The sequence below is a fragment of the Mirounga angustirostris genome, unplaced genomic scaffold (genome assembly GCF_029215605.1).
Source record: "Mirounga angustirostris isolate CCGP_5_RB_7025 unplaced genomic scaffold, mMirAng1.0.hap1 SCAF_13, whole genome shotgun sequence".
Lineage (NCBI taxonomy): Eukaryota > Metazoa > Chordata > Mammalia > Carnivora > Phocidae > Mirounga > Mirounga angustirostris.
In genome coordinates, this window is record NW_026991721.1 from 17,033,822 (window position 1) to 17,061,792 (window position 27,971).

At 48.7% G+C, this 27,971-nt stretch overlaps 1 protein-coding gene across 1 annotated transcript; it reads right to left on the reverse strand.

Annotated features, from left to right (window-relative positions):
* Window positions 1–247: 247 nt before the first annotated feature.
* Window positions 248–27,485, reverse strand: LOC123857215 (probable inactive 1-aminocyclopropane-1-carboxylate synthase-like protein 2). Its single transcript, XM_045893867.3, is given in 17 exon segments — window positions 248–5,325; window positions 6,113–6,266; window positions 6,353–6,405; window positions 6,408–6,494; window positions 7,771–7,912; window positions 8,006–8,051; window positions 8,817–8,906; window positions 9,840–9,940; window positions 10,358–10,435; window positions 10,682–10,779; window positions 11,734–11,796; window positions 12,029–12,102; window positions 12,485–12,555; window positions 13,006–13,065; window positions 14,336–14,889; window positions 22,762–22,807; window positions 27,333–27,485. Coding segments are annotated over 17 exon segments (1,839 nt in total). The 5' UTR covers window positions 27,372–27,485; the 3' UTR covers window positions 248–5,242.
* Between the last annotated feature and the right edge of the window lie 486 nt (window positions 27,486–27,971).

The following is a 27,971-nucleotide window of genomic DNA, read 5'->3' on the forward strand; positions in this document are numbered from 1 at the left end:
CCGCCCGCGCGCCCGGAGGCCCCGTTCGCTGCCCGGCAAAGCGGGATCGCAGCCCCGGGCCGCGCTGGGGAGGCGGGCGCCGGCGCGGCGGAACCGTGCGCCCCGGGCCCCTTCCGCTGCCCGGACCCGGCCTCCTGGACGCCCCGGCGTGACTCCCGCGCTGGCGGGATGGGGAGGGGGGTCCAGCCGCTCCGGGTGCCGGATCCCTGCCTCCGCCCCCACTCTTCCCTGTGCCAACCCCTTTCCCGGCGGCAGCAGAAGCCGAGAAGACCACGGCGGCGAAGGGTCGGCCTGCGGGCCCTGGTCTTCCTGGCTGGCACGTGGGGGCGCCTCCCTCTGCCTCCCGGCCTCAGTTTCCCGAGTTTGAAGCAGTTCGAGTGCCGGAGGTTACTTGGCAAACATATGCCTGCTTGCACCCACGGAGAAGCCTTTCTGGTTAAAGCGAGGGCATCCTTAAAACATCTTTCCCCTAGGAGAGTTTTTCCACTGGCATTTGAAATTCTCTTTTCGCTCCATGGGACATTTGTTGAACTCTGCCACAGACCCCTACACGTTCTGGGGCTTCGGCAGTGAGTTAGGCTACCCAGGCCCCAGCCTGCGCAGAGCCTTGAGTCGAAAAAGTCTCCTTTCCCCATGAAATAAGCAGGATCCTTCAATACAAGTATGGCGGGGAAGACTTAGGGGTCTTCTGACCACTCCAGTTCTTTTCTCTTTGGCCTTGCCAGGAACATTGTGACCTTAAGCAGCTCTCATGACTTTGTTGGTCCTCTGTGTGATGTTCTGTAAAACAAGCCAGTTCTCTCCATTTAAGTCATATTCTATGTAATTCTGGTTAAGTACTCTTAATGAATGCCTGTCTTGTGCCAGATCTCTGCAAAGTGCTGGGATAGGGTGATAAGCAAAACAAACAGTGGGCCTGTGGTTGATTGGGAAGGCAGACATACAAATGGGAGGACTAATTTTTTTTTTTAAGATTTTATTTATTTATTTGACAGTGAGAGAGGGAACACAGCAAGGGGAGTGTGAGAGAGAGGCAGGCTTCCCCCTGAGCAGGGAGCCTGATACGGGGCTGGATCCTGGGATCATGACCAGAAAAGAAGGCAGACGCTTAACCGGCTGAGCCATCCACGCACCCCAAATGGGAGGACTGTTAAAGAGATTACCCGTGCCATGGAAGCAAGCAGCAGGGAGATTCACCCCCAACCCCAATACATGCATTGGCCCCACATGGGAAGCCCTACACACATATAATTGCTATAAACACTAAGGAAATGATGGCTGAGTTCTGAAAGGTAAGTCCTGGCTAGCTGGTGAGAGGGTGGAGTCTTGGAAATAGGGATGCATTTGATAGGGCCTTGAAGGTCAGGGTCAGTCTGGAACATTAACATTCTCAGGAATTGAACTTAAATGGACACATTTTCTTGAAAGACACAAGTTGCCAAAACTGACACAAGAAATAGAAAATGTGAATCGCCTGATATCTGTTACAGAAATTAAATTTATGAGTAAAAACCTTCCCGTAAAGAAAACTCCTGTACAGATGGCTTTACAGGTGAATTTTACCAAATATTTGAAAATTTAAAAAAAAATTAACTTGACACAAACTTCCAGAAAATTCAGGAACAAAGATTTCCAAAACATTTATGAGGTCAGTATTACTCTGATACCAAAACCAACCATGCATTACTAAAAAGAAAATTATAGCACAATACTCCTTATGAAAACAGATGTAAAATTCTTTTGGTGGAGGGGAGCCCACCGCCCAATGTAAAATTCTTAATATCAAACCAAATCCAACAATATATACGAGGAGGATGCATCCTCCGTGCACTTTATTGCAGGAATAGGACATTGGCTTAACATTTAAAAGATTCAATGTAAGTCCCAAAGATACAAATGTAGGGATCCGAAGGGGCACATGCATCCCAATGTTTATAGCAGCAATGTCCACAATAGCCAAGCTATGGAAAGAGCGTAGATGTCCATCAACAGATGAATGGTTAAAGAAGATGTGGTGTATATATATACAATGGAATATTATGCAGCCATCAAAAAATGAAATCTTGCCATTTGCAATGACGGTGGAACTAGAGGGTATTATGCTAAGCAAAATAAGTCAATCAGAGAAAGACAAATATCATATGATCTCACTGATATGAGGAATTTGAGAAACAAGACAGAGGGTCATAGGGGAGGGAGGGAAAAATGAAACAAGACGAAACCAGAGAGGGAGACAAACCATTAGAGACTCTTAATCTCAGGAAACAAACAGGGTTGCTGGGGTGGTGGGGGTGAGAGGGATGGGGTGTCTGGGTGATGGACATTGGGGAGGGTATGTGCTATGGTGAGCGCTGAGAATTGTGTAAGACTGATGAATCACAGACCTGTACCCCTGAAACAAATAATACATTATGTTAATAATAATAAAAGATTCAGTGTAATTTACCACACTAACACTTAAAACAATTATATCTTCTCTAGAGGTATAAATAAAAACATATGACAAAAATTGAACCCTTATTCATGGGAAAAACTCTCAGCAAACTAGGAACTGAAGGAACTCTTATCTGGTGAAGGGCAGTATGAAAAATACTTACAGTAACATTGTACTTAAGAGTCGGGTGCCTGGGTGGCTCAGTCGGTTAGGCGTCTGACTCTTGATTTCAGCTCAGGTCATGATCTCAGGGTTGTGAGATCAGCTACTCACTGGGCATGGAGCCTGCTTAAGATGCTCTCTTTCCCTCTCCCTCTGGCTCCCCACCCCCCTCATTAAAAAAAAAAAAAAAAAAGGCGAGAGTGACCTCAGTCCTGCTAAGATTGAGAACAAGAATGTCCTCCCTCACTACTTTTATTTAACATTGTACTGGAGGTTCTAGGCAATGCAATTAGAACAGAAAAATTAGAAATATTAAAAAGGAAGAAGGAAAATCACCTTTATTCACAATCAACATGATTGTATACATTGAAAATTCAAAGAAATCCCCTCCCCCCACCATGCTACTAGGGCTAATAATGAGTTTAGCAAGTTCACAAGATACTGTCAGGAGAGGATTCTTCCTGGGTCTCTCATGTTTCTGCCTGTCTTACAAGGAGGGGCACTGACTGCCTTTGTTCTAGGCTGTCTTCAAGGAGATACACACTCACGTACATACACACATATATACACACATGTGTAGAGTGAACAGCATTGGATGATAGCAATAGTGTGTCTCTCCAGAGCAAAGTGTAGGTTTATTACTCAATATAATAAAGATAATGTCTCCTTTGGGGGCCAGAGTTCAGGCAAGCTTACTGCTCACCATAAAAGAATCTTGTTCCTTAAGCTTGGGTTTGCTCTTCTGCAGGACACCCCACGGCAGGTGCAGTCATCAGAGGGTCCTCCTCACTTTTCCCTGCAGTAATCAGGGCTTGGGGAATCAAAAGCTGATACTCTGATTCCTCCTACTGTTGTGAGTAGTAATTCTCTGACCCAGAATTCTCATGCCTTCTGCCAAGAGCCTTCAAAGCTCTTGATAGATACAAGATACAAAAATCAATTGTTTCACACTAGCAAAAAAAATTCGAAAATGAAGTTAACAATACCTTTAGCAGAACATGAAAAGCATAGTATACGGATAAACTAAACAAGATGTGTGTAGGACGAAATTGTGTTCTCTGAAAGCCACAAAGACCTTGCTGAGTGAAATTAAAGACCTAAATAAATGGAAGGAGATTCCATGCTCATGGATAGGGAGATATTAAGTTTTCTCCACTCAACCATTCAAATCTTGACGGGAATGGAATACAAAAGAGTCTATCCCTTCCATGGAAGGCACCATCCCTTTCAACCGAGGGCAGTGTCCTGATGAGACTATTAGGCCCCATTACAGAGATCCCAAGAGCACCTCTGCCTCTCATCTTTCACATCTGCATCTTCTCTCTGGTCCCATGAGCTCCCTCATTCATCCAGCGAATTCCCGCTCTGTGTCCGTTACCCTATTAGTCAACTTCTAACGAACACTGTCTGGTATAAAACAAAACAAAACAAAAAACCTAAAGACTCAGGATTTGCTGGAATACTGCTTTTGTTGATTAAAAAAGAAAAGAAAAAGATTGTCATTGAAGAACAAGAACCACCAAATCTGGACCCAAGAGAGAGGATGGTCACAAAGCCAAGTGACTGACCAAAGCCATCAGTTGGTGCTAAAAGCTCTTTCGTCATCTATAATATGTGGTCATCTGTGCCAGGCCCACGTCACAGCCTCAGTCCTCCGACTGAAGTGCAGATATGCAAGAGCTTTACAGAGAAACTCCCAGGTGTTGTGATTTGAATGGCTGCAAACACTAGAGATGAAAATGGAAGACCTCAGGTTTATCACTAGAGATTCATTTTAAAAGCCTTTTGAGGGGCGCCTGGGAGGCTCAGTTGGTTAAGCATCTGCCTTCAGCTCAGGTCATGATCTTGGGTCTTGGGATTGAGCCCCATGTCATGCTCCCTGCTTGGTGGGGAGTCTGCTTCTCCCTCTTCCCCTGCCCCTCCCCGAGCTTGTGCGCTCTCGCGCTCTCTCTCAAAATACTTAAAAAAAAATTTTTTTTAATTAATAAAAGCCTTTTGAAAAAGCGCAAAGAACTCCTGTTTGGAAGAAGGAACATCTGGCATTACACCCTTATCCTGCACTGCAGCCACACATGAGCAAGGTGGGTGTGATCTTGTGGGATACGATGTCCCATAGGATCCTGACATCTAGAATGTGCTTTGTCAATTAGGGATCACTTTTTTCCTTCCTTTTTCACCTTCCCTGGACAGTATTCTTCACATACAATTTGCCTTAGAATTTAAAAGAAACCCCCACCCCCCCAAAAAAATCTCCCAGAGGTGATACAAAGAGTGTAAAAAAGAAAATAAGCCTAGAATTTAAGTTATATGAAATTTATATGAAATATATGAAATTTATTAGATGCGGACTACAAAAATAAAACCATAAAATCGGGACCCAGCAAGCCCCCACCCCAACCCCCATAAAAACATTTCATGTACACATACATGGCTAGCAAAGACTAAAAAGATGCAAAGCTTCCAAAGCGACAGATGCTCAGCTGGAGAAGGTTGATGACTGGGTCAGAGGAGCCCATTCCCAGAGGGGCCCACTGTTGGTTCAGTCACAACACCAGGCCCAAACCCCAGGCTTCTGGCCCAGAGGCTGATGTCAGGGAGTCCCTGAGCATGTGACTGGCTGCAGCCACTGGGTGGGAAGCAGACCACTCACTCTCTCTGTGCACTCTCCAGTTGCTTCACTCTCAGATCCCTCTTCTGCTCCTCCAGCACCTGGTAGAACCAATATATGGCTAGAGGGTCCAAACACGGACAGAGAAATGAAGATTTAGTGGGTTTGTGGGTGGGCCCTAGACATCCCCAGAGCCTGGCAGACCACCACAGAGCCCCTCTCTCAGGGATGCTGACGTTCAGTCCTCCCTTCTTTGGGATGGATTTCCAAGTCTACCTGCTCTCATGAAGCTTCACTATCCCAGCATCTGCCTGCTGGACACCTTCAGCTCTCATATCAAATCCTGTAACCTGGCTCATGGCCTTGGCCTCATCAGGTTTTCTATCTGCCTCTATTTGCTCAGTCCATTCTCCAAAAGGTATTTCTGTGACATAAATGTTCTTGTTAACAGGTCTATTCCCAGAGGGAGAACAGTATCTGGCACGTGGCGAGACGCAATAGAAAATTGGCAAAATGAAGGTCAGATTCTCTAAAACCTTCAGAGGAGACTCTGAACTCCGCAGTGTAATATATAGGGACCCCCACGGCCCTCCCGGCCTCTCTCCCCTGCCGTACCGCTAGCCCCAAAGGGCAGTGTACCACTTCTTCTTAGTGCACAGTCCCAATGCCCTGCTCCAGGCAGCCACAGAACAGATACCCAAAGAGTGCGGTGTTCTTCACGGGCCTATCTATGGGTTCCTATTTGCAAAGGAGCTCGAGGACGTGAAGGTAGAAACAGATGTCATAGCAGGGCTGGCGCTACAGGCTGCTGAAGGCCAAAAACAAGAGAAGATCCAGGAACTGGGCGATAGAGGAGTTGACAGGGCATCTTTGAAGGAGGCCAGGATCGGGAGGTCGGGACCACTCACCTTGTTTTAGTTGGAGGGGCCTATCCGCAAAGACCATGCGGAACCAGCCAGCCTCCTTACACATGTAGGTCTTGCCTCGGGACAAGATCAGCTTGTTATCCAGGAAGCGGTGACAGAGCAGCAGCTCTTCTTCAAAGGTGCACGGATCCAGGTACTAGGGAAGGCCGAAGGACAGGGCTGAGCCAAAGACACATCAGGCAGGGCTGCCCAAGAATACCACACCTCATTCCCAGAGCTCACCACTTTCAAGTTGATCCAGACGTAGAGGCCAGAGCCACGGTTGAGAAAAGGATCCCCAATGCCTTCAACTTCTTAGTGATATATCTGTGAGCTCTCTGCAGCTGGGAGTGGTAAGTGGGCAGGTACACTCCGTCAATTCACTCTGGACGGGTCGGGGGAAGATAGCCGTCACGGGTCTGGTGGCAGAGATCTGCAGGCTTATCAAAGGCTCCCTCCCTGGGCTTTGTACCAGCTCTTTCTATCCAAGCCGGGCTCTGTGTTATATCTGCGCTGACGGTAGCCATACCCAGCACACCTTCTCAATAGTCCAGTAGGAATGTTCTGATACAAAGAGTCGGGGTGCCCCCAAAGTGGGACAGATGCTGCTGTTGCCAACTGGGCAGATACTCAGAGCCTCACATAGTGGACTTCGAGAAACCTAGATATGCTTGGGGAGGCCCTTAGCCCAGGTGTTCTTAGCACTGGCAGCACATTAGAACCACTTGGGGAGCTTTTTAAAAGTCCCGATGCCCAGGTTATACCTCCAGATCATCTAAACCAGAATCTTTGGGGATAGAGCCCATGTATCAGCATTAAGCTCCCCAGATAATTCCCATGTGTCCAAGGTGGAGAACTCGTGTCCAAAGGGCTAAGAACCTGGTTTCTGCCACATATCAGAGGGCCTGGCACCATGCACGGAGCCATCTGGTTGGATTTCTCCTATCGACCCCTTTCCCCCTGCCAAAGCTGAAAGCAAATTGTTTCTAAACCAGATTATCAAATTACATTAATTTGTATCATTATATCCCAGCTTTCAATTTAAATCCTCCAGCCTGGCATCTGCCCTGTTATAGGGAATTAAAGAAGGGGGGGGCCTTATCTAAGTTTGGGTGATAGCCTTAAATAGAGGGGGTTGGGGGAGGTCTCCTCTAAAGCCAGGATTCACTTGTGACCCATGGAGGAAACTGAATGCAGGTGCCATAGATCTAGCCACACCCACTTGCCCAAATGGCAGCTCTCCTTCGGCCACCTTGGAAGATGAAGTCAAGTCCTATTCAAGGAGTCATGGCATTTTTGGGTCATCTTTGCCTACAGCAAGCCGGGCATTGGGGAGGGAAAACTGACCTTTGCATAGAGACTGGTTTCTGTCTTTCAAGCCTTAGAGAACAATTTGCCTTTCCAGGCACAGCACGAGTTCCCGAACATGAAAGCCCATCTGTGTTTCAGGCCAGCAGCTTCGTCTTGTCTCTGCCTACTGCGCGAGCTGAGCTACAGCCTGCCTGCCTTCAAACTTCCTGTCCTGCCTCCATTAAACCCAAGACCACAAACAGGGTCTCAGTGGATTAGAGGTATGTCAGGGGCCCAAGCAGACCCAGGGACTCCCCCATGGCCATGAGGCCTAGCCACGATCCCAGCCCGGGATGGGACTCGCTGCCTACCTCAGTCCCGAAGCAGCCGGCACAGTTTGTACTGGGTGATGCCAGAGACACTGTGGAGATAGCCAAAAGAGCTCACGGCAGAGGCCACCTCCTTGTTGTGCGTGTAAAGAACACCAAAGCGGAAGCCAGAGATGCCGTAATCCTAGAGGAAAGGAAGTAGAGGGAGGAATACCCAATTTGCCCGCCTCCTGGCCCCCTTTCCTTTCCTACCCAAATACAGGAAGCTGGGGCTTACCTTACTGGTGCCCCAGATCACATGGGTCCTGTTGGGGTCAGGCAAACTGGAGAGGAGACAGTACAATCAAGGGTATAAAGACATATTGAAAGGATGAAAACTTGGGGTCAACGAGGGCAAGAGAGGAAAACAGACTTGAGGTCATTCCTAGACATAAGAGCCTATGGGGCCCAAAGTTCAAGAAACAGTTGCCCCAGTTAACAGCCAGGGAGTCAGCAAAAGGTATCCTTGGGGAACTAGATGGGACAGCTCCCGAGTGCCCACCGAATGAAGCCCAGGCCCCTCAGCCTGGCTCAGAGCCTTCCTGCAGCTGGTCCAAAGCCACCTTCTTGGCAATCAGCTCTTCACACATGTGGGCCACCCACCGTTTCTAAAATATGCTCACCTATTTCTAACTGCCCCACTTCAGATAAAGCTGTTCCTTCTGCCCGGCATGGCCTTGCCTTGCTTTGGCTGCTGGGATCGTATCTTAGGGCCACATGCTACCCTTAAGAAAGTTCTGCCCTATTTCTCTTCTTTCCCTATGCACTACTTATAAAGAAGTTCCTACCCTGACCTTCTGTGGGGCTCTATGTAGACGTGGGACAGTGCACTTTCTACCTTGCCTTCAAGTTATCTCATGTACAAAACAGCATTGCAAAAAGACACGTGGGAGGAAAGAGGATGCTTTGCTCATTTTCACACTCCCAGTGGCACTTGGCCCCAGTTCCTAGCACGTAGCCAATTAAGTTTATGGCCCATGAATACACCCTGCAAAAGCAGGAACCTCATGGCTTGCATTCCAAACTCCAATTGAGGCCAACAAACTCACCTTTCCATGCTCAGAATGCTGTGGAATGTGATGGATTCATCAAACACAGACAGCATGTAAATCTCATCTATAATCACATGTAGGTTGTACCTGCAAGTTGGGCAAAAGAGGGAGAATATTATCTAGGTTCTCTCTCATCTCAACTCCCTTTCTTTCTTGGGCTTCTCTGGATACAGTTCAGATACTCTTACTGCTCTGGCAGCCCATCCAACCCTTCCAAGGGGCATGGTAAGGCAGAAGGGGCATACACCTTAGACCTGGCTCGGGGGTAGGAAGGAATAGGACCCAAAGACACTCAACAGAACATCTAACCCTTCAGCCGTCAAGCAGAGACCAATGCAATGGGGAGGGCTGCGTGTCCCAAAGAGTTTTATATCTGGTACAGGCAGGAGCTCCCACCCAGGGTCCAGATTGAATAGTGGCATTAAGTGGGCTAAGTGTTAATGCAGGTTGTTTTTTCTCCCAACAGCCCTCTGAAGCAGTGCTGTCCTCATGCTCTGCCATGAATTGGTCTGGATTAGAGTTATCAAATTTGGATAAGTGTGATTCTTCTAGAAAATGGGGAGGTTAGCACCCCCTATTGAATAGGGCTATTTCAAGACTCCAGAGATAACTGATGTTAACATGTCCGTGGGAGTGGGACATAAGGGTTCTCTGGCAACACATCTTCACCCCACAAAGTCTGAGAATTTGGCTGCCTCGGTACCTCAGGCCAAGGAGTTGGGAAACGGATGCTGGGAGAAAGTGGTTACATGACAAGAAGAGGAAAAGCAAAAAAGCCAGATCACAATTGTTATGTAGGTGTCTGTACCTGGGCCAAAAAAAAAAAAAAAAAGGCAAAATGGCAAAAAACGTTCAGTTGAAGCATGTGGGTGCATTTTTTTTACTTCAATTTCAGTGAGTTGTACATAGTTTTGCAAAGTATACTATGCAGTAAAAATACTGGGGTAAATGACATCTGGTTCTGACTTCTAGGAACCTTGTTCAGGGACTTCGTGTAGTCTCAAGGGGTGAAACACCTACGTCTTGGCAAATTCCAAGTATTCTTTCAGTGAATCTCAGGAGTAGACATCCCCCAGAGGATTCTGAGGGTTGATTAGCACGAGACCTCTGACCATTTTCCCCTAAAAAAAAAAAAAAAAAAAAAAAACCCCAAATTAAACAAAACACCCCCAAAACATCACTGAGGTGAACATAATAGGTCCCTCACGTCTACCTCAAGTTCAGCCAAAGGTCAAGTCAGGATACCCAGTTTTGGACACATCCCCTCTACCCCCGAGGCCTTTAGTTGGGGTCTCAGCAACTTAGGTAGGATCTGGAACACTCAGCTCTCTTAGCACCCACAGAGGGGGAGCAAGGAGGAGCTCTGGGGGCTGCCCCCAGAGACAGGGGCTCAGGGCTCCTAGGGGGACACGCCCCTGGGACACAGCCCCTTTCAAAGGAGCCCACAACACCTTGGTGAGAACACTGTCCCGGATCTCCGGACCCAGCCCCTCTCAGGGGCAGCAGCACCCACCCTGAAGACATGGGTCCCTCCTTACTGTAAGCGTCGCCTCAAGCAGAGCTTGCTCTAGCTTGTCCACAGTGAGCTCCAACGGGCGGGGGTTCGCGTCCCTGCTCTGGAGGCAAACACGCTGCCTGAGCACCGCCTACTAAGCTTCTAAGCCCTGGTCCCTCGCTCCTCTACACATCGCCCAACACCTCACACCCAGGCCTGCAGTCCCACACGCCCCTCCTTGCCCTAATTTCCCCATCCTCCCCCACTTATATGGGTCACTTATATGGGAGGAGAGCGAGGTCCCCTACCCCTTCCAAATGCCCTTAGGACGGTCCATTGTCTGGGGGGGAAGGGGCCCCATTCTGACCTCACTGTCCAGGTGGATGAGAATCAGCTCAACTTTCGAATACAGGTGGGAACTAAAGACGAAGCCGCCATAGAAGGGGGTGGGGGTCAGCAAGGCCTCTGGAAGCACAGGGAGACAACACTGTCAGTCGGGGGGGGGGCATCTCAGTCGGAACCTGCCAGCCGTGCCCCCCCACAGACAAGTAGCAACACTACAGACAGAGAAGGTTAGTTTGGCAATCCCTCCTACTTGGGGCTTAATTTTTGGCCTCAGGCTCTATAAAAGTTACATTCTTATAAATGTTATGTGGGGAAACACTAGAGAAGGGGAAGAATATTGCTAGGAATGGCTCCGAATTGAGGTTACAAACCCAAACGGGCTTGCTAGCGGGTAGAGCGCTAGTCATCCAGCAGGTCTCACCAGCTCCTGTCCAAACATTAGAAGCTGAGGTCTGTGCCAAGAGAGGGCACTCATCTCTCTGCATGGCCCAGGCTACCTGCACCTGGTGAGCTCCTGGGTTCTTTCCTTCCCCTTCCTTTGGCCTCACGGATGAGTCAACCAAGCAACTACTCCTCTGAGTGAAACTGGCCATCTGGGTAACTTCCTTCTACGCAGCAAGAGCTCATTAAGACCGGAGACTCTTGTTTGGGTGTTGTTAGGAGGGAGACTGAGAACAGATCCCTTGGCCTTATTTGATCTAGAACTAATTTGCCTTTGGGGGGTGGGCAGAGGGGGATACAGGAGTTAGGAAATCTAACTGCTCTAAGCTAATTTACCAGGGCTCTCTGTACTGATGTTGAGTCCAGAAGCCCAGCTAATAATATAATGAGTTGGCTCCAATTGTCACTCTTTCTGAGGCATACCTCCTTGAGGACTGTCCCATGTTTTCCTTCCATATTAAATGGGGACCCAAATCTGTCACTCCTATGGAAATAGTACGAAGATGTTCTAATCAGGGTAGAAGTTCCAGCACTTTAGGGGAAAGGCCTCTGAGTCAAGATATTCTTCTTCCCTAAGGACCAGTGCCCACGAGCTGCTCTTTTCCTGAGGGAAAGCAGAGCCCACTGACTTACCACCTGGATCACACAGAACCATGGCCAGTGTGGAGAATACAGAGGAGCAGCCATTTAGAACAACTACCTGAAGATGCACAGAAGGCAGAAGTCAAAAACCAATCCCCATGTAAGAAGGTCTAGCCCCTTTGTCTCCCTCCCCCTAGGAGGGACAGGCACCAGGAACCTCCTCTTCTGTGACCCATTGGCCTTGGCTCTGCCCTGGCCCTAGGGTCTCTGCTGGTTCTAGAAAATGCAGCGAGTCCCCCAAGAATACAGTCCTCTACCAGGGTGGCAGTGAGGCTTGGAAATGGACTCATATTTTCTGGATCGAGCTGAGCAGGTACCTTGCAGTAGTAGGTCAGGAACCAGGCCACCTCTTCCCGCAGGCTGTGGGTAGACCCAGAGAGACTGTGTGGTGCCCAGGCCCAGGGACCTTTCCTTATTCAAGGTCTAGCCTACGGTCGTTTCCAAAGAGCAAGGCATCCAACCTCATGTCACAGGGCTACTGGCTGACGCCATCAACTCTCCAGGTGATGCAGACAATAGGTGTGAGAGTTTGGACTAGAACTCAGGCCTTCTGAATACAGGGAGGTGCTATTTCTACTACACCAGGCTCCCTCCTGAGGTGGTTTCACTCTAGACATTTTCTGGAAGTTGTTACCCAGAGAAATAGGGAGGTAGCCAACCAAGAATCTGGTGCCAGGGGTCCTTCCCTCCCTGAGAATAGGTGTCTGGGGGCCACGAGACTTTAGATCTAGAAATTACTTACAATGGTTGCCCTGACCAATCAGGATACTGCAGCAGGACATCCTCAATGAAGTTCATATCACTCTGACTCAACTGTTGACAAACAGAGCATGAGGACAGCCAGACCAGGGAAGACCAACCTGCCTCATCCTACTGCTAGGATGCGTATGGGTGTTTGCCCTACAACCCAGGGCCTTATGGAAGAAGAATAGGGAAACATGCCACATGCCCCTTCATGAATGGAGCCCCCAGTCTCCTTGTCATAGGTTACACAAAGAGAATTCACTGAGGAGTGTTGGATGACCTCCACAACCCTACACTTGGGCCAGAGTCTCCCTTGGCAGCCTACCCACCATATACCCATCCAGAGCACACCCCTAAACACAGCAAGCCAGGAGGTCAGAGGTGTTATTCAAGAAGCTGTTTCCCCACTCCCTTCCCTAAACTCCTAAGTCCCATTCCTGTATCTACCACATGCTAAGAAACAGTCTAGGGGGACTGGACCTGATGGTGGGTCCCAGCATGGCCCAAGACTTGGCTTACCCTTTCAGTCTTCAGATCAAGGCAGAGCTTATTCTCACTGATGTCAAGGTTAACGAAGCCCTGGAGATGGAAGGAATCGATCAGTCCACTTGCCCTGCCCTCTAGGGACCTCCTTAAACATTCCAGTAAGGACTCATCTTAGATTATTTCAAATGGAAATCTCACTACCCCACGAGGCAGTTCACTCCATGTCTAACAGCTTCAAGTGTTAGAAAAGTTGCCATAGATTCAAAAATCGTACAGCTTGCAATTTCCCCCTTTAGAGCTACCCAGTACTTCTATCCCTGAGAGCAGGCACTGAGTTCTTACTATGTGCCAGGCCCTAGACTCAGTGCCTCATGCAGTGGCCTTACTTCTCATAACTCCTGAGAAAAAGGTTCTATTATGATCCTCACTTTAAGAGAGGGAGGCTCCGAAATGTGGACTGCCCCACTAGCCACATGACCTCAGGGACGGGCAGAACGCCATCTGCCTGGCCCCAGGGCCTGCCTCATGCCCATCTCTGCTACTTCCATATCAATATGAGGCCCCTTCGAGTTACTGGAGGAGATATAGTTCTTCAGAGTCCAGTGGAGATGCAGGACTCAGTTGGTCCCCAGAAAAAGCTGATGACCATTGACCACATATCACTTAGCTAGAAACAGAAAAGAAGGTAGGATTCGGGCTGTCCTCCACCTTCTGGCTAGAGAGTGTTGTGAACGGCTCCTGCTGGGAGCCTCTCACTGGCTCCCTATCCTAACCTCACCATCCTAACACCTCACAACTCTTGTCACGTCACTCATGTTCCCCAATCTAGCCTCAGGAGCCTCATTTTCCCATCACTCCAAGCCCTTCCCACTTTAAAGCTTTCACACCTGCAGTTCCTCCTACCTGGAAGACCCCCCTCCCACCCCCTACCGCCCCTACCACATGGTTGGCTGATTCAGCCTTTAAGACACCTCAGACCACCCAATCAGGCCTCCCTTTACTTCTCTCAGGTTGTTATTATCAATGTTCCTTTCCCCAGTGCCAGACAATATTCAGCAACTAGACTCAGTTCCATGAGGGTGGGTTTGCTTAGCACTGTGACCACTGTGACCTAGTGGGCAAGAGCAGGGACTGAGGGAAAGCATGCGGAAGAGGGGGGCGGGAAGGACCCAGACACCGCTCTTAACTTTCTTGGCATTGTCACCTTGCTCCTGTGCGCATTCCCTTATCTCTAAGATGACAATAGTGTCTACTTCATGGAACTAGGAAGAGTGAGAGAGAGCCCAGTACTTGGCACAGGACTCAGTAAATCCTAGTGATCGGGGCCCTCGAGGAGGTGTCTCTCCGCAACCCCCATCCTCACCAAGGGGTTCTTGTCCTCATGGTATTTGTCTCCTTGGTACATCTCGTAGTCCTGGAAGCTGGCCTGGTATGACGCAGAGATTTCGATCCCACGGTTAGACAGGTGCTGGCTGACAAATGTCGCTTCGGGATCCTTCAGTTGGTGAACTGGCTGGTCAGGCTGCCCAGCTGATTGGGCCCCCTGCCCACCTCCGACATCCCCCCTCACATCCAGGGGAGGGTAAGACGGTTGGAGCCCCAGGCCACCCGGGGCCCCAGACTGTAGGAGATTGACCAACTGGGACATTAAGTTGCCCAGGAGGGCTTCCTGCTCCCCGGTGGCCTGATGATGCCTTTGGTCCCCCAGCACCAGATCCTGCTGCTGGTGCCTGGTGGCCAACTGCATGATATGCTTCTCGATGGTCTGCTGCAAGTGCATCATCTCCATGGGCTGGGTGCGGGTGCCCTGGCTTCCGAGGCCCTGACCCCTCATCTGACCACAGGGCAGATGGAGGGTGTCTGATTGGTGACTCATGCTCTGGGCCTTTGTCTCGGCCTCAGCAGGCTGGCTGGAACCTGCAGATAGAGAGGGAGACCATGCACTGCAGCAAAGGAGACTCTCCTCGACCCTCAGGCTCAGGCCTGATCTCCGGCTCCTCACTGCCTCCTCCTACTTCCACGCATGGGGTACAGGCCCATGTTGGTTCAGGAAGAATTACCGACTCATTCAACGGCAATGCTTAAGTGGCCCCAAGCCCAGACACTGGAGCACTGTACTTCAATGACATTAAAATGTGTCCTGAGAAAAAGCGTTAGGACCCACTTTGAGAAAAAGGGGAAACTGAACAGGTAGGCTCTGGGGGCTCCACCCTGTGCCTCAATTAGAGCAATTCCTGCTTTACGGGTTCTAAGAAAAAGGGATTTTGAAGACAGAGAGAGAGAGAGCTGGAGAGAGAGAGAGAGAGATGGAGAGACCCAAACACCTGGACACCCAGAAAATAAAAAGCCTCAGTAAATTATTCTGCTAGAACAGAGGTTAGTAAACTACTGCCCAAGGGCCAAATCCAGCTACCTCTTTGTAAATAGCTTTATGGGAACGCGGTCACATTTGTTGGTTTATGTATCACCTCTGGCTGCTTCTACGTCACAATGGCAGAGTGGAACAGCTGGGACACAGACCATATGGCTCACAATGTCTGAAATATTCATCATCTGGCCTTGTATGGAAAAAGTCTGCCATCCCTTATCCTAGAATCAGCCCTTCTTTTTCTCTCTTTTTCCTAAGTTGGCCGTACCAGATATTCAAAGCTCGGTCCTTCCACTCCTCCCTTGTGTCCCTTCCTTATAAATGCCTTCAACCTGCTCACTGGGACGGCCACCTTAGACATTCATCACTAGTAACCATGGGCGTGATACATGGTTCTTGAACTTCAGACTTCACCAGCATCACCTGGAGGACTTAGGACAGGGATGGCGAGGCCTCATTGCCAGACTTTCATTCAGTAGGTGGGGGCTGGGAATTTTTGGTTCTAATGAGTTCCTGAGACTCTGCTTTGAGAACTTCTAACATTCAAACCACCCTTTCCTCTGAAGAGAAGTCAAAATGATGGGTAGGACCTAAGAAACACCTTTTTAAAGCCTCAGTGAACCCAAATACTGGACACTCTGCCCAACCTCTTCCGACCATGTTCAGTCAGCTTGTGATATTCCCAGAGCAACTAGTACTTCCGCTGAATGACACTTAATACAGTTCCTTGTTCAGGGTCTCCCCAGGGCAGCCTTCATCACGATATCGTTAGCACAGTGCCCAGCACCTAGCTAACTAGTAGGAGAGGCACAACCACGGGGATATTGCCGAGTCCATGAAGACAGGAGCCCTAACTGAGGACTTGGCTATAGAAGATGGAGCAATGACCAGATGCAGCCACAGGACAAAGTCGTACCAAGTCTTGACTTAGGGTGCCAACCTCTCATCAACACTGATACAAAGAACTTCACTCACCAGAATTAGGAACATGCATACTGTTTAGAAAGAAATGGAACAAACATAAGCCCTCATGCCTAGGCTAACCCTTTGTTCCACAAGCAAAAGCTTTGTTGTGGCCCAAACTCCCTCCCTTAAAAGTAGGAAGGTCATTTTAATGGGGCTCTCCACTCTGCAGGTAGGTAGGTCATGCTGTCCTTCCGGATACAGACATCCCCCCAATTTAGGATGGTTCAACTTATGATTTTTTTTCTAACTTTACAATGGTGCAAAAATGATATGCATTCAGTAGACACTGTACTTGGAATTTTGCTTCTGTTTTTTTAAAGATTTTATTTATTTATTTGACAGAGAGAGACACAGCGAGAGAGGGAACACAAGCAGGGAGAGTGGGAGAGGGAGAAGCAGGCTTCCCGCGGAGCAAGGAACCCGACGTTCGGGCTTTTAGGACAGGGATCGAGCAGTGGCTCAATCCCAGGACCCTGGGATCATGACCTGAGCCGAAGGCAGACGCTTAACAACTGAGCCCCCCAGGCGCCCCTGTACTTGGAATTTTGAATTTGAATCCCTGGGCCAGGGATATGTGGGAGGATCCTGTCTCATGATGCCGGGCACTGGTAGTGAGCTGCAACTCCCAGTCAGCCCCACAATCACGAAGGTCAACAACCATCTTACAACTATCCCGGACCCAACCACCCTTCTGTTTTTCACCTTCAGTACAGTATTCAATAATTTACAGGAGATATTCAACACTTCATTATAAAGTAGACTGTTAGAGGATTTTGCCCAGGTGTAGGTTCATGTGAGTGTTCTAAGCATATTTAAGGTAGGTTAGGCTAAACTAAGATGTTCATTAGTTTAGGTGTATTAATTAAATGCATTCTCAACTTGTAATGGGTTTATCATTACATAACCCCCTCATAAGTCAAGAGGGATCTATACTTGGATCGCATAGAGGGGTAGTTAAGGGTCAAGAGAGATTCCTGTGGTTTTGCCTTTCAAAAAGTGGTGCCTATCATCTCTGTTGGTCCTGGGGAGTGCTGGTGGGAAGGTCACAATGGTGGACAAGATCTCTTTTCAATGGGCAAGAAGTTATCGATGGGGGGGGGCGGGTCTGCTTTCTTCCAGAGCTGGGTTCTCACATATTAAAGGTCTTGTCTTGTGTCAATTTAATAACAAAATCAAAGATGTCACAGCTCCATAGTATCCACTGGACCAGCACATGGCCCCAGAATTTAAGCAGTAATTAGGGGCACTGCTGGACTCCTTGCCCTGGAAGTCCTTGATGTTACCAAAGTTCCACGATTCTGCCCCATCTACCCAGCTCTCAGCCAGGGACTCTAGGACCAAAGAAAATAGCAATCAGGATCATGTAGGGAAACCGGAGGCCAGTGCGGCCCAACAAGCCATTGGAGGAGAAAGACTGCTTACAGCAGATAGAATGAGGACCTCTCAGACAGGCTTATGGAACAACAAATAGGTGCCAAGGCAAGTACCTGAAAGAAGTGTATTTTCTTGGCAGAATGTATTTTCTAATAAGGAAGGAAGTATGTGTTGGGGCGCCTGGGGGGCTCAGTCTGCCTGAGTTAAGCGTCTGCCTTTGGCTCAGGTCATGATCCCAGGGTCCTGGGATCGAGCCCCGCATCGGGCTCCCTGTTCGGCGGGAAGCCTGCTTCTCCCTCTCCCACTCCCCCTGCTTGTGTTCCCTCTCTCGCTGTGTCTCTCTCTGTCAAATAAATAAATAAAATCTTTAAAAAAAAAAAAAAAAGGAAGTATGTGGCAAGGCCAGGAGGAAACCTGGCAGTTAGGCCTCTGCCAAGACTTGTCTTTGCTATAGGAAAAGTCTATTGTGAAAGACGTTGGCCCACAAAGGCAATAATGTCCCTAAATTGTACTGGGGTATACCAACCCTTTCCTCAAGTCCTCTTGTACGTACCTTTGGTTTCAGTATTCCCCAGCTTCCAACCATCTACCTGTTAAGTCACACTCAGGGACCTTCTAGAACAGCTAGAAGCAGTGTCTCAGAGCCAGCTCAGCAGACAGCAATAGCCCTCTGAAAAGGCTGGCAAATAGTAGAAGCTGAGAAGGAGTGAACACAGGAAATGAGCTGGGAACAAGCTGGTCTCCTGTTTGTTTGCAATGCCAGTACATGGGTATACCCTTTACAGCAGGAAATTTTTTATGTCAATTTTCCTAGTACCCTACAAGCTCTTGTAGCTCTGTCTTGCCCTCCAACCTTCCCTCCCTCTGCCATGTACCAGCCTCCCCTGGTGTCCCAGTCCTCTGACCTAATTCAGATATTTCCTTCTTATTATGGTAAGTAGGATAAGGATTGCAGAGTCTCCTCTATGTGCTTGGGAAGCAAGGTGTTGGGAAGAGAGACCCCTCAACACAAGTTGCAAAACTGAAATCTCAGGTAAAAGCAGGCTTGAAGAGCTTAGGTTATATTTTAGAGTTCCTACTCACCAATTGTAGCATGTTGCAAGAATTATCTTCCTGTCTGGGCATCAGTTTCTCCATATGTTAGATAGGAAGATGCCTCAATTCAAGGTGAGAAAACTGAAGATTAATGAAGATGAGTCACTTCCATGGTCCCACAGGAGAGCCAGGATTTTAAACCTCAGACCTCCCACTTGAGTCCAGAACTTCTGGGAACAAGCGTAAGTTGGCTGAAAACCAGTCCTTGAATGGACAGCAGCTGGGCTTCATGTCACAACGCCCAGGAGATCTCAATTTCTGGAGTTGGATTAACTTCATCCAACAACTTTGTCCTCCTCTATTGTTCGTGACTCAAATTCCCCGGGCAGAAGCTAATAAATACTCTGGATGTGGTTACCTTAGACTTGCATTTCTCAGAGGATCACTTTTCAAATACAGTGTCCAAAACACAAAATCCAAACACATGAACAAAGAGCATGAGGTAAGACCAGTGCAGACAACAGAAAGACTAACTAGACTCCAGCTACTAATGGTAGACTGTAAAATAATCACTTTTCTGTTCAAGGAGATAAAAACCCAAGTCTGAAAATTGGCAGATTGGAAATTGTTTTCTTTCAAATCTGTCCTTTTGATAATCCATTCTAGAGGGTAAAATGCAATGACCAAAAGTGAAAATCCTCACTGGAAGGGTTTATTCTCATATTAGATAAACGTAAAGAGAAAATTAGTGACCCAGAAGAAGAGGCTGAAGAAACTTTCTAGAATGTGACATGAAGACACAAAAGAAAGTTAAGAGAAGATATGAGAAAATCTAAAATATACATATACATATTCATCTGGAGTCCCAAAGGAAGAGAAAAATGGAGCAGAATCAATCTGAATAAGATGTTTTATCAGTGCCAAATAATCAGACACCAAAGCATGGATTCAAGAAGCCCAACCAATGCAAATTAGAATAAAGAAATCTACATATATACATACATATATGTACATACATATATATTTAGGATAATACATGTATATATATATATGTCATCTACAAAAAGCAAACATCTCAAAAGCAGCCAAGAAAAAAAAAATTACCCTTAAAGGAATAACAGACCAGAAGCTGACTTCAGCCAACAGGGGAAACCTGAAACAATGAAATGTTATTTTCAATATACAGAAAGAAAATAGCTCCCAACCTAGAAACCTGTAGCCATCAAAGCATCAATACTTCATTAGGCAGTACCAATTCCTCCCCATAGAGGAACTGGAGTTGTGTGGAGAATACTACTAATCTGCACAAGTAGGTTTGCCTTTAAAAACTTCAAAGACAACTGAGTGAAAGAAACCAGACACAGTACATATTGTACAGTTCTACTTATAGAACTAGCAAAAGTAATCAAGAGTGATAAAAATCAGAACAGTGGTTGCCCGGGGAGAGAGTTGGGAAACTGACTATAATGGGGTGCAGGGAACTTTCTGGGGAGATGACGTGATCTAGAACTTAATGAGGTGGTGGTTACATGGCCATAACCATTTGTCATAGTTCAAACTGTACACTTAGGAATTTTACTATATTTAGGAACTGGGTTTTTTAAATGCAGCTGTAGCTAACTTAAAACTGTTAGGATATGAATAGCAAAGTGAAGCTTGTTTCCAATGCTAGCCCATCGAGTGGGAAGACCAATACGGGGGCAGGTGCCAAGTACACAGGAGCATATTTACAGAATTATCTATAGTAGAAAAAAAACGAAGAGCCAATTCACACACACACACACACAAAAAGGCACATATAGAAAATGTTTAAGTCTGGATGAAATTGACAATTTAGCTTAAAAATGTAGTTTATTAATCCTAATTCCAGATGAGAAAGTCGAAACAATTTACATAGAAGTTATCAAAGAACTGATTCCCTAAAAAAGTACCGGTCCCAGACAGTCTCATCAGAAACTCTACATTATTGCAGTGCTATTTAAACTATTCTAGAGAAAAGGAAATATACCCACATTTTATAATTAAACAATAACGGATTTGATAAAGTTCATAGTTTATAGTTAATAGATCCTAGTGGGATAAAAATCACTTGATCTATAGACACTAAAAAGACATCTGACAAAATCAGACACCCATTCTTGACTTAGACAATAGGATGAATGGATACCTTTTTTTTTTTTTAAGATTTTATTTATTTATTTGACAGAGAGAGACACAGCGAGAGAGGGAACACAAGCAGGGGGAGTGGGAGAGGGAGAAGCAGGCTTCCTGCCAAGAAGGGAGCCCGATGCGGGGCTCGATCCCAGGACCCTGGGATCATGACCTGAGCCGGAGGCAGACGCTTAACCGACTGAGCCACCCAGGCGCCCTGAATGGATACCTCTTTAACATCAGACACATCTCAGCCAAAAAGCCAGCCTCCTATTCAATCGGCAAACTCTGAAAGGTTGGAAATCCTGAACAAAAGAAAAGGCTACCCACTGTCACTGTTAAACATCTAACATGGTACCAGGGGTCTCAGCTGAGAATATTAGGCAAGGAAAGAAACTAGAGTTAGAACAAGGGAATTTGGAGGTCTGCTATCTACAGATTACTACTCTCTGCCTGGAAGACACTAGAGAATTGGCAGATGATCTACAAGAGAATTTAGTGTAGTTATAGAATGGAGGCCCAACCCATGTTTCTGTAAATACAGTTTTATGGGAACACAGCCACACCTCTGTTGCACATATATGCCAACCAGACTTTGGTAGTAAACACTAGACCGGTACTTTCAACCCCGGGTCACTTACCTAGTGAGTGCGCCTAACAACTGCCCAGCAGCCCCAGCCCCAGCCCCATGCAGCATTTCATCCTAACTGCTAGGAAGTAAGAATTAGTCCCAGCCTTCAGAAGGACCAACTAAGGGCATAATTTATTACAGTCCACTGAATTTAATAAGGCCCCCCAATATATCCAGAATAGGTATGAATGGTGTAAGCTGTTTGGGGGGACACATGACCCTCCAAAACTCCAATATGATCAATGACAGCTAACACTGCTTGAGCACTGCCTTGAACCAGGCTCTGGTCTGGGTGATTTAATCCTCAAAACGACTGTTAGGAGAGTACCGCCATTAGCCTCACTTTACAGATGAGAAAACAGAGGCCCCAAAGAAGGAGATGACTCACACAAGTAGGATGGGAAAGGGGAGCTTTAACCCCAAGCCTGCTAACCCCAGGCTCCAACTGCCCTCTTAACCATCCCTCCTCAAGGCCTCTTCCTGGAAAGCTGCACATACCTTCAAAGTTTGGCGTTCACTTGTGGGAATCCAGAAGCCCCCTACCCCACCAGGGGGCTCAGGAGCCCCAGCTGAAGCCCCAAAGCCCCTCTCCCGCTCCACATGCCGCGGCTCCCCTGTCCCCACTATCCCACATTTACCTTTGTCTCTATTTCCACTCATCTCTTCTCCAGTCTAAAATCCCTATTGTGCCTGATGAAACTACCCTTGATCATCAGGGCTCAGAGACCTCTCCACCACCCTCCGCCTCTCACTAAGCTTGCTTACGGCTTTGGGCACCCATGCTCTGCTTTTAAGTACAAGGTGGTTTCCAGGGCAATAATAAGAGCCACCTTTTCCTTCCCAAGGGGATCTCCCCAAGCATTCTCTATTACCTAAAAGGGCCTTTCTTTGCGTCTACAGAGAAAGGCTCAGCGACACCCAAACATGGAAGGGCCATCCATTGGAGCCAAGGTTCTCAAACTTTGGAGGCATTGGCACCACCTGGAGAGCTTCTAAAGAGCAAGAGGCTCTAGGAATAGCTACTGCCTGGGCCCCTGTAATAGCTCAAGGCTGCCAGGTGATTCAAATACTACCGGCATTTGAGAACCACTGGAGCAATCAAATCTCAATTAAAGAACAAATGAGCTACTAGCTTTCCCCACTTCTGGAGAGGCCATGATTGAGAACAAGGTGAAGTGGGTTAACCTAGGGCAGGAAGGACAACTTGACAAGGACACCCTGGAATGAGTGCCAGAAAGATTGGTCCCAATCCCCCCAGCCTTACCTGACTGCATCCTTCTTGCCAGGTCTTGCTGGTCTCCAGTGATTCCCTGGTTAAAGGGGGAGGTCATGAAACCTACCTCATGGAGGGTGGTGGGAAGGCTAAATGGGAGGATGGTAGGGTAGGTAGAACTACCACATAACTCTTTGTGTGGGCTTATCGCTTTCATCCTGGGCAGCTCTGTCCCACTTTCCCTGAGGGTCAACAAACAGAAACAAGGCCAAAAGCAGCCTGTGGTCTGAAAATGCCCTGCCTTGTGACTCTTCTCCAACTTCAGTGGGTGTTTGTCTAATGCACAGATGCCTGGGCTCCACCAAGGGATTTCAACTCGGTAGGTCTGTAATTGGGCATAGTAGCCTACATTCTAAAACAAGCATGGCAGGTGATGATGGACTACTCTTGGAGAGACGTTGCCCTAGCGGACTCCACGTGAGAGGAAGTTTGAGCTGTGGGTGGGCACCTTATCCCAGAGGGTTAGGACCTCATGTATCCCCCAGCCTGGCCTGTACTGACGGCCCATCCCTTCTGTCATTTATCTGTTCACTCCCCATTCATTAAAGCACAAAACTAGAACCAATTCACCGGGTACTTATTATGTACCCATACTACATGTGTTAGACCCTGTGTTAGACTGTGTTAGACCCCGAGACTCTCAGAATGAAAGAGAAGGTCCCTGGCCTCAAGGAGCCCCAGAACACCTCCCAGTGGAAAAGTCTGATCACATCTTTCCTGTGCTCAAGATCCTCCCATGGCTCCCCTTCACCCTACAGGGGTTATAAAGTCAAATATCTTCAGGGACACAACAGTAACAAATGCACAAAGCTGGCTTAAGGCAAAGGGTAGATTGGGGGCATTGGCTAAATGCAGCCGGCATAACCTCCCTACGTGCATCAAATTAAAAAAAAAAAAAAAAAAAGTAAGCACTGTGAGCATGGTTTGACCAGATTCTGTCAGAGCTCCAGCCATCAGTCTGCAACATCACAATCCAAACTCATTCATGTGGCATATCAGACTCTAGAATCATCAATCACAGATTACCTCCCTAATCTCATTCTTTGCACACCCCTCCCACTCCCACTGCCTGCGACAAGCCCAAACACTGACCCTCCTTAACTCTCCCAGAACACCATGACCTCTCATTCCTCCTTTGTACCTACTGTTCCCTGCAATCAGAAAGCCCTTTCACAGACTCACCTGGTCGGCAGACCTCGGCTTCTCCTTCAGGTCTACACATGCGTGTCACCTCCTCCAAGGAATCTTCCCTCCCTGACTCCCCAGGTAGGTTGAGGAGCCCATGCCCTATATCCCCACGCATTTTGCCCAAACAGAGGGTAAAAAGCACATAAGCCAGGCAGCATGCCTCAGGGCCTTTGCTCCAGCTGGGCCTGCACTGCCCTGCCCCTAAAACCCTGTTGGCTCACTCTCTCACCTCCTTGTCCCTGCTCAGATGTCACCTTCTCTCAGCGGCCTAGTATGACCACCAACTTCATTTCACAAGCCGCGTCCACCCTTACCACACCGTGGTGCCTCCTCCCCCATTCTACCTGCCATTTTTTACAGCACTTTTCCCCTCCAAACGTACCATATACGTTATTATTCATTATATGCATTGTTTCTTTTCAGTCCCCCTTCTAAAACATAAACTCCGTGAAGGCAAAGGTCTTCAGTTGTTTTGTTTACTGATGTTTCTCAAATGCAAAGAACCATGCTTGGCCCTTAGGGAAGCTCAGTAACATTTGTGGATGAATGAATGGATGGATGGGTGGATGGATGGTTGGATGGATGGATGGATGGATGGATGGATGGATGGATAAAGGAGTGGATGGATGGATGAGTACCATAATGCAATTGTCTAAGGTCTGGCTCCCCCTCTGCACTTAGGCTTCTCAGGTTCTGCCATAGTTCCAAGGCACGGGGGTCGGGGGGAGGCTGGTTCTTGGTTATTGTTTGTTCAATGTTCTTGGCAACTTATCAGTAATTGAGGCGGGATTGAGGGAATCAATTAACTGTAGGCACCAGGTGAATGTTGACGGTGGACTGAAGACTTGCCCAGAGGAAAACCCTCATCGCCCACAACTTGCCACAGCTGGAGCCCCTCTCCTGTGCCCTCCTCCTCCGACCACAGCAGCTGTAACCAGGACTCGCCAAGAGGGGGCACTAAGCCCTTATTTTCCTTCCTGGCACGGAAAACAGGGCCACCACCTCCACAGCAGCAGCGAAGCTGGGGTGAGAGGACAAGGAAAGGTGGGCTATGGGCCGTGCCCTCCGAGAGCAGCCAGGCCCCGTGCACGTAGTGTGCGCCCGTGAAGCCTGGGTACCGAGCCAGGGGCGGGCCACACAACCCATTTGAACCCACCGCAGCCCTGTGCTCCGAGGCTCGCCTGGGGTCTCCAGCTTGCAGACAGGAACCCCGGGCTCAGAGAGGTGGGGTGCCCTGGCCAATGTCACACGACTAGAAAACATCAGTGGTAGGATTAGAATCCAGATGTGGGGAGCCCTGTTTTTCCCTCCCTCCACTCCTCCTCCCCAGCTCCTTTTGGCATCTCTGTTCCAGAAGCAAAGGCAAGATTCCAAGTCCAGTGTCTGGCTTGGCCTAACTTAGAGGGCCCTGGGGTTCTTTTTCCAGGTTGGGAAAGCGAGGAGGAAGGCAGTGGGAGGTGGGGGAAAGGCAGAGCTCCTCCCCCAAGCACCGGACCCAGCTGCCCTGACCCCCACCACCTCTGGGCTGGGATCACTCTTGTTCCCTTGATTTCAGTCCCCCCAAGTTCCCAAGGAGCCACTTGGCCACATGCAGATCCAGTTCAGAGAGAGGAGCCTGGCAGGCACAAAGAGGAGGGCAGGAGGGGGAGGAGACTGCAAATGGTCCCCGGACCCCTGACAGTGATGAAACACAGTCTCAGAAGGTTTGAGAAGACTTTGGCCTATGCACCCTTGTGGCCAGAACCCGGGAGTCTGCAATGAGAGGCTCTCTTTGCTGACATGGCCCAGAGGCCCACGTTCCGGGCTTCCCAACAATCCAGGGAGGAAAGTGTCCTTGGCCTCACCTTAAAAATGGGGAAACTGAGGCCCAGCAAGTTTTCCTCAACTTTGTCCAAGTTCATGCCGTTTGAATTGGCCTGACTCCAGGGATGTCTGAATCTAGGCCTAGTGTGTTCTCTTCCCAGATTCCTGGGCCACAGCACCTGGACCCTAACCGTCCTGGGAGGTTCGGCCCAGTCTCCAGGTCGTATGAGGTCACCTGGAGTAGGGAAACTGAGGAGGAGGAATGCCATGATGTTGGGGGCCGGTGGCTCTGGCCCACTCACCCCATCTTCCTCTGACAGGACCTGAGGCCAGTTCCCACATGGTTGCCTCCTGGGTCCTGTTCCCCAAAGGGCACACCTCCACAAAGCCCCGCTGACCGCTCCAGCTCCTCGGGGCAACAACGCCTGTCCAAGGTCCCAAGCAGCGGCTCACCTAGGTGTTCTGACCTTAGCGCTCCCCCCTGACTGCTTCATAAAGACCTCGAAGAGAGAAACTCTTTGCGTATACCTCCCTTTAGCCCATGGGGGCTGACCATACAGTAGGTGTCAAGTAACTGCTTTGTGTTTACTTGCTTACTATTTACATGGGAAAATACATCCAAACAGCAGCTCTCTGTTTCTGAGGAGTTTTTGAGGAACCTGGAAAACAACATTTGTGTCCTGTTGGACAACAGGGAGGAGCAAATTCACATGATTCATTCATTCAACAAATATTTTTTGGGCACCTGACAGGTGCTAGCCACTCTTCTAGGTGCTGGTAACACAGAAGGCAACAGAACAGATACGCCCCCCTGTGATTTACCTTCTCAAGCAGGTGACAGAAAATGAACAATATATGTAAATAAATCTAATTGGGTAAGTGCTGTGAAGAAGACCCAAGTTGGGGAGGGGATCCAGAGCAAGAGGGAATGCTATTTAGAGAGGGTAATTAGGCAAAGACCCACAGGGAGTGAGGGATCAATCCGTGTGGATCTCTGGGGGAACAGCGTGCAAAGGGACATGGGCTTCCAGGCAAAGGGAATGGCAAGTGCAAAGGCCCTGAGGTGGGAGCACATATTTGCTGTATTTAAGGGAAGGACCTCGTAAGGTTTTGTGAACCTTGTTAAGATCCTTGGGTTTTAATCTGAGCATGATGGGAAGACAGTAGAGCTCTTCCAGAGCTGGTATCTGAGTCACTAACTGCCTTGTAGAGCTGGCTGGGGGATCCCAAACCAGGAAGGGGACCTCCGGCTGTCTGAGGTTCCTTCCTGGCTTGGATTCACTTGTTCTCATTGCTAGCTTAGAACACCTTTGCTCCTTGAAAGCCCAAGGTCTTCATCCGGGGTTCCTGAAGCCCCCGGACCACATTCTCAACCAGGGGCTATGTTGTCAGAATCACCCAGGAAGCTTTTCCCCAAACCAGTGCCGAGTTCCACCTCTGCCTTTGCTGACCCAGAGTCTCCGGGGTGGGCCTGGGGATGAATGCCACTCGTTAGGAACCGCTGTCTACGAGGGGCTGTGGATGGGCCTCAGGGGGCCTCTCCTCCCACCCCACACTTTATCTCCACATACCTTTGGTGGGAAAGGGATGATCAAGATCACAGCTTTCATCAGACTCCCCCAAAGATCGAGATTCACATTCCAAGGCAAACAAAGCAGGTCTGCCAGGGAAAAACACAATGATAGCCCACAGCATGCTGGCTGCCCCCTTGGCCCTCCTGCTCCTTCCCTCCCCACCCACCCCCTCCTGCCAATGCCTTCCCCTCCGGCTCCTCGGGTTCCTTACTTTGCCTAGATTTCTTTGGATGGCAGCGCCCCCCTTCCTTCTAGCACTTAGTACGCCACCAGCATTCAATACCTCTTCAAACACGAATACGCTGTCCTCCCTGCCATAGCTGTGGCTCAGTGAAGTCGGCCTCTTCTGGGCCCTTTCTGTTTGCTTTTCCCCAAGGTCTTCCCGCTCTGGTCATCAAAGAGGAGTTTGTCCCAGTCACCCTTTTCTCCCCCTCCCTGGGGCTCAGTATCCCGCCTCGGGCACAAAGAAAAGGGTTTTGTTTCATGCTCCAGTGTCACCCACACTTCAAAGTGGAAGGGGCCCCCTTTGAGAGCCCAGGTCCTGGGAGGGAGACAGAGTGACCTTGGTCCTGGGTGTGCTGGCGGACAGCAGTGGGGTGACTGGGTGGCCTGGCTCCCTGGCGGGGGTGGGGGGGT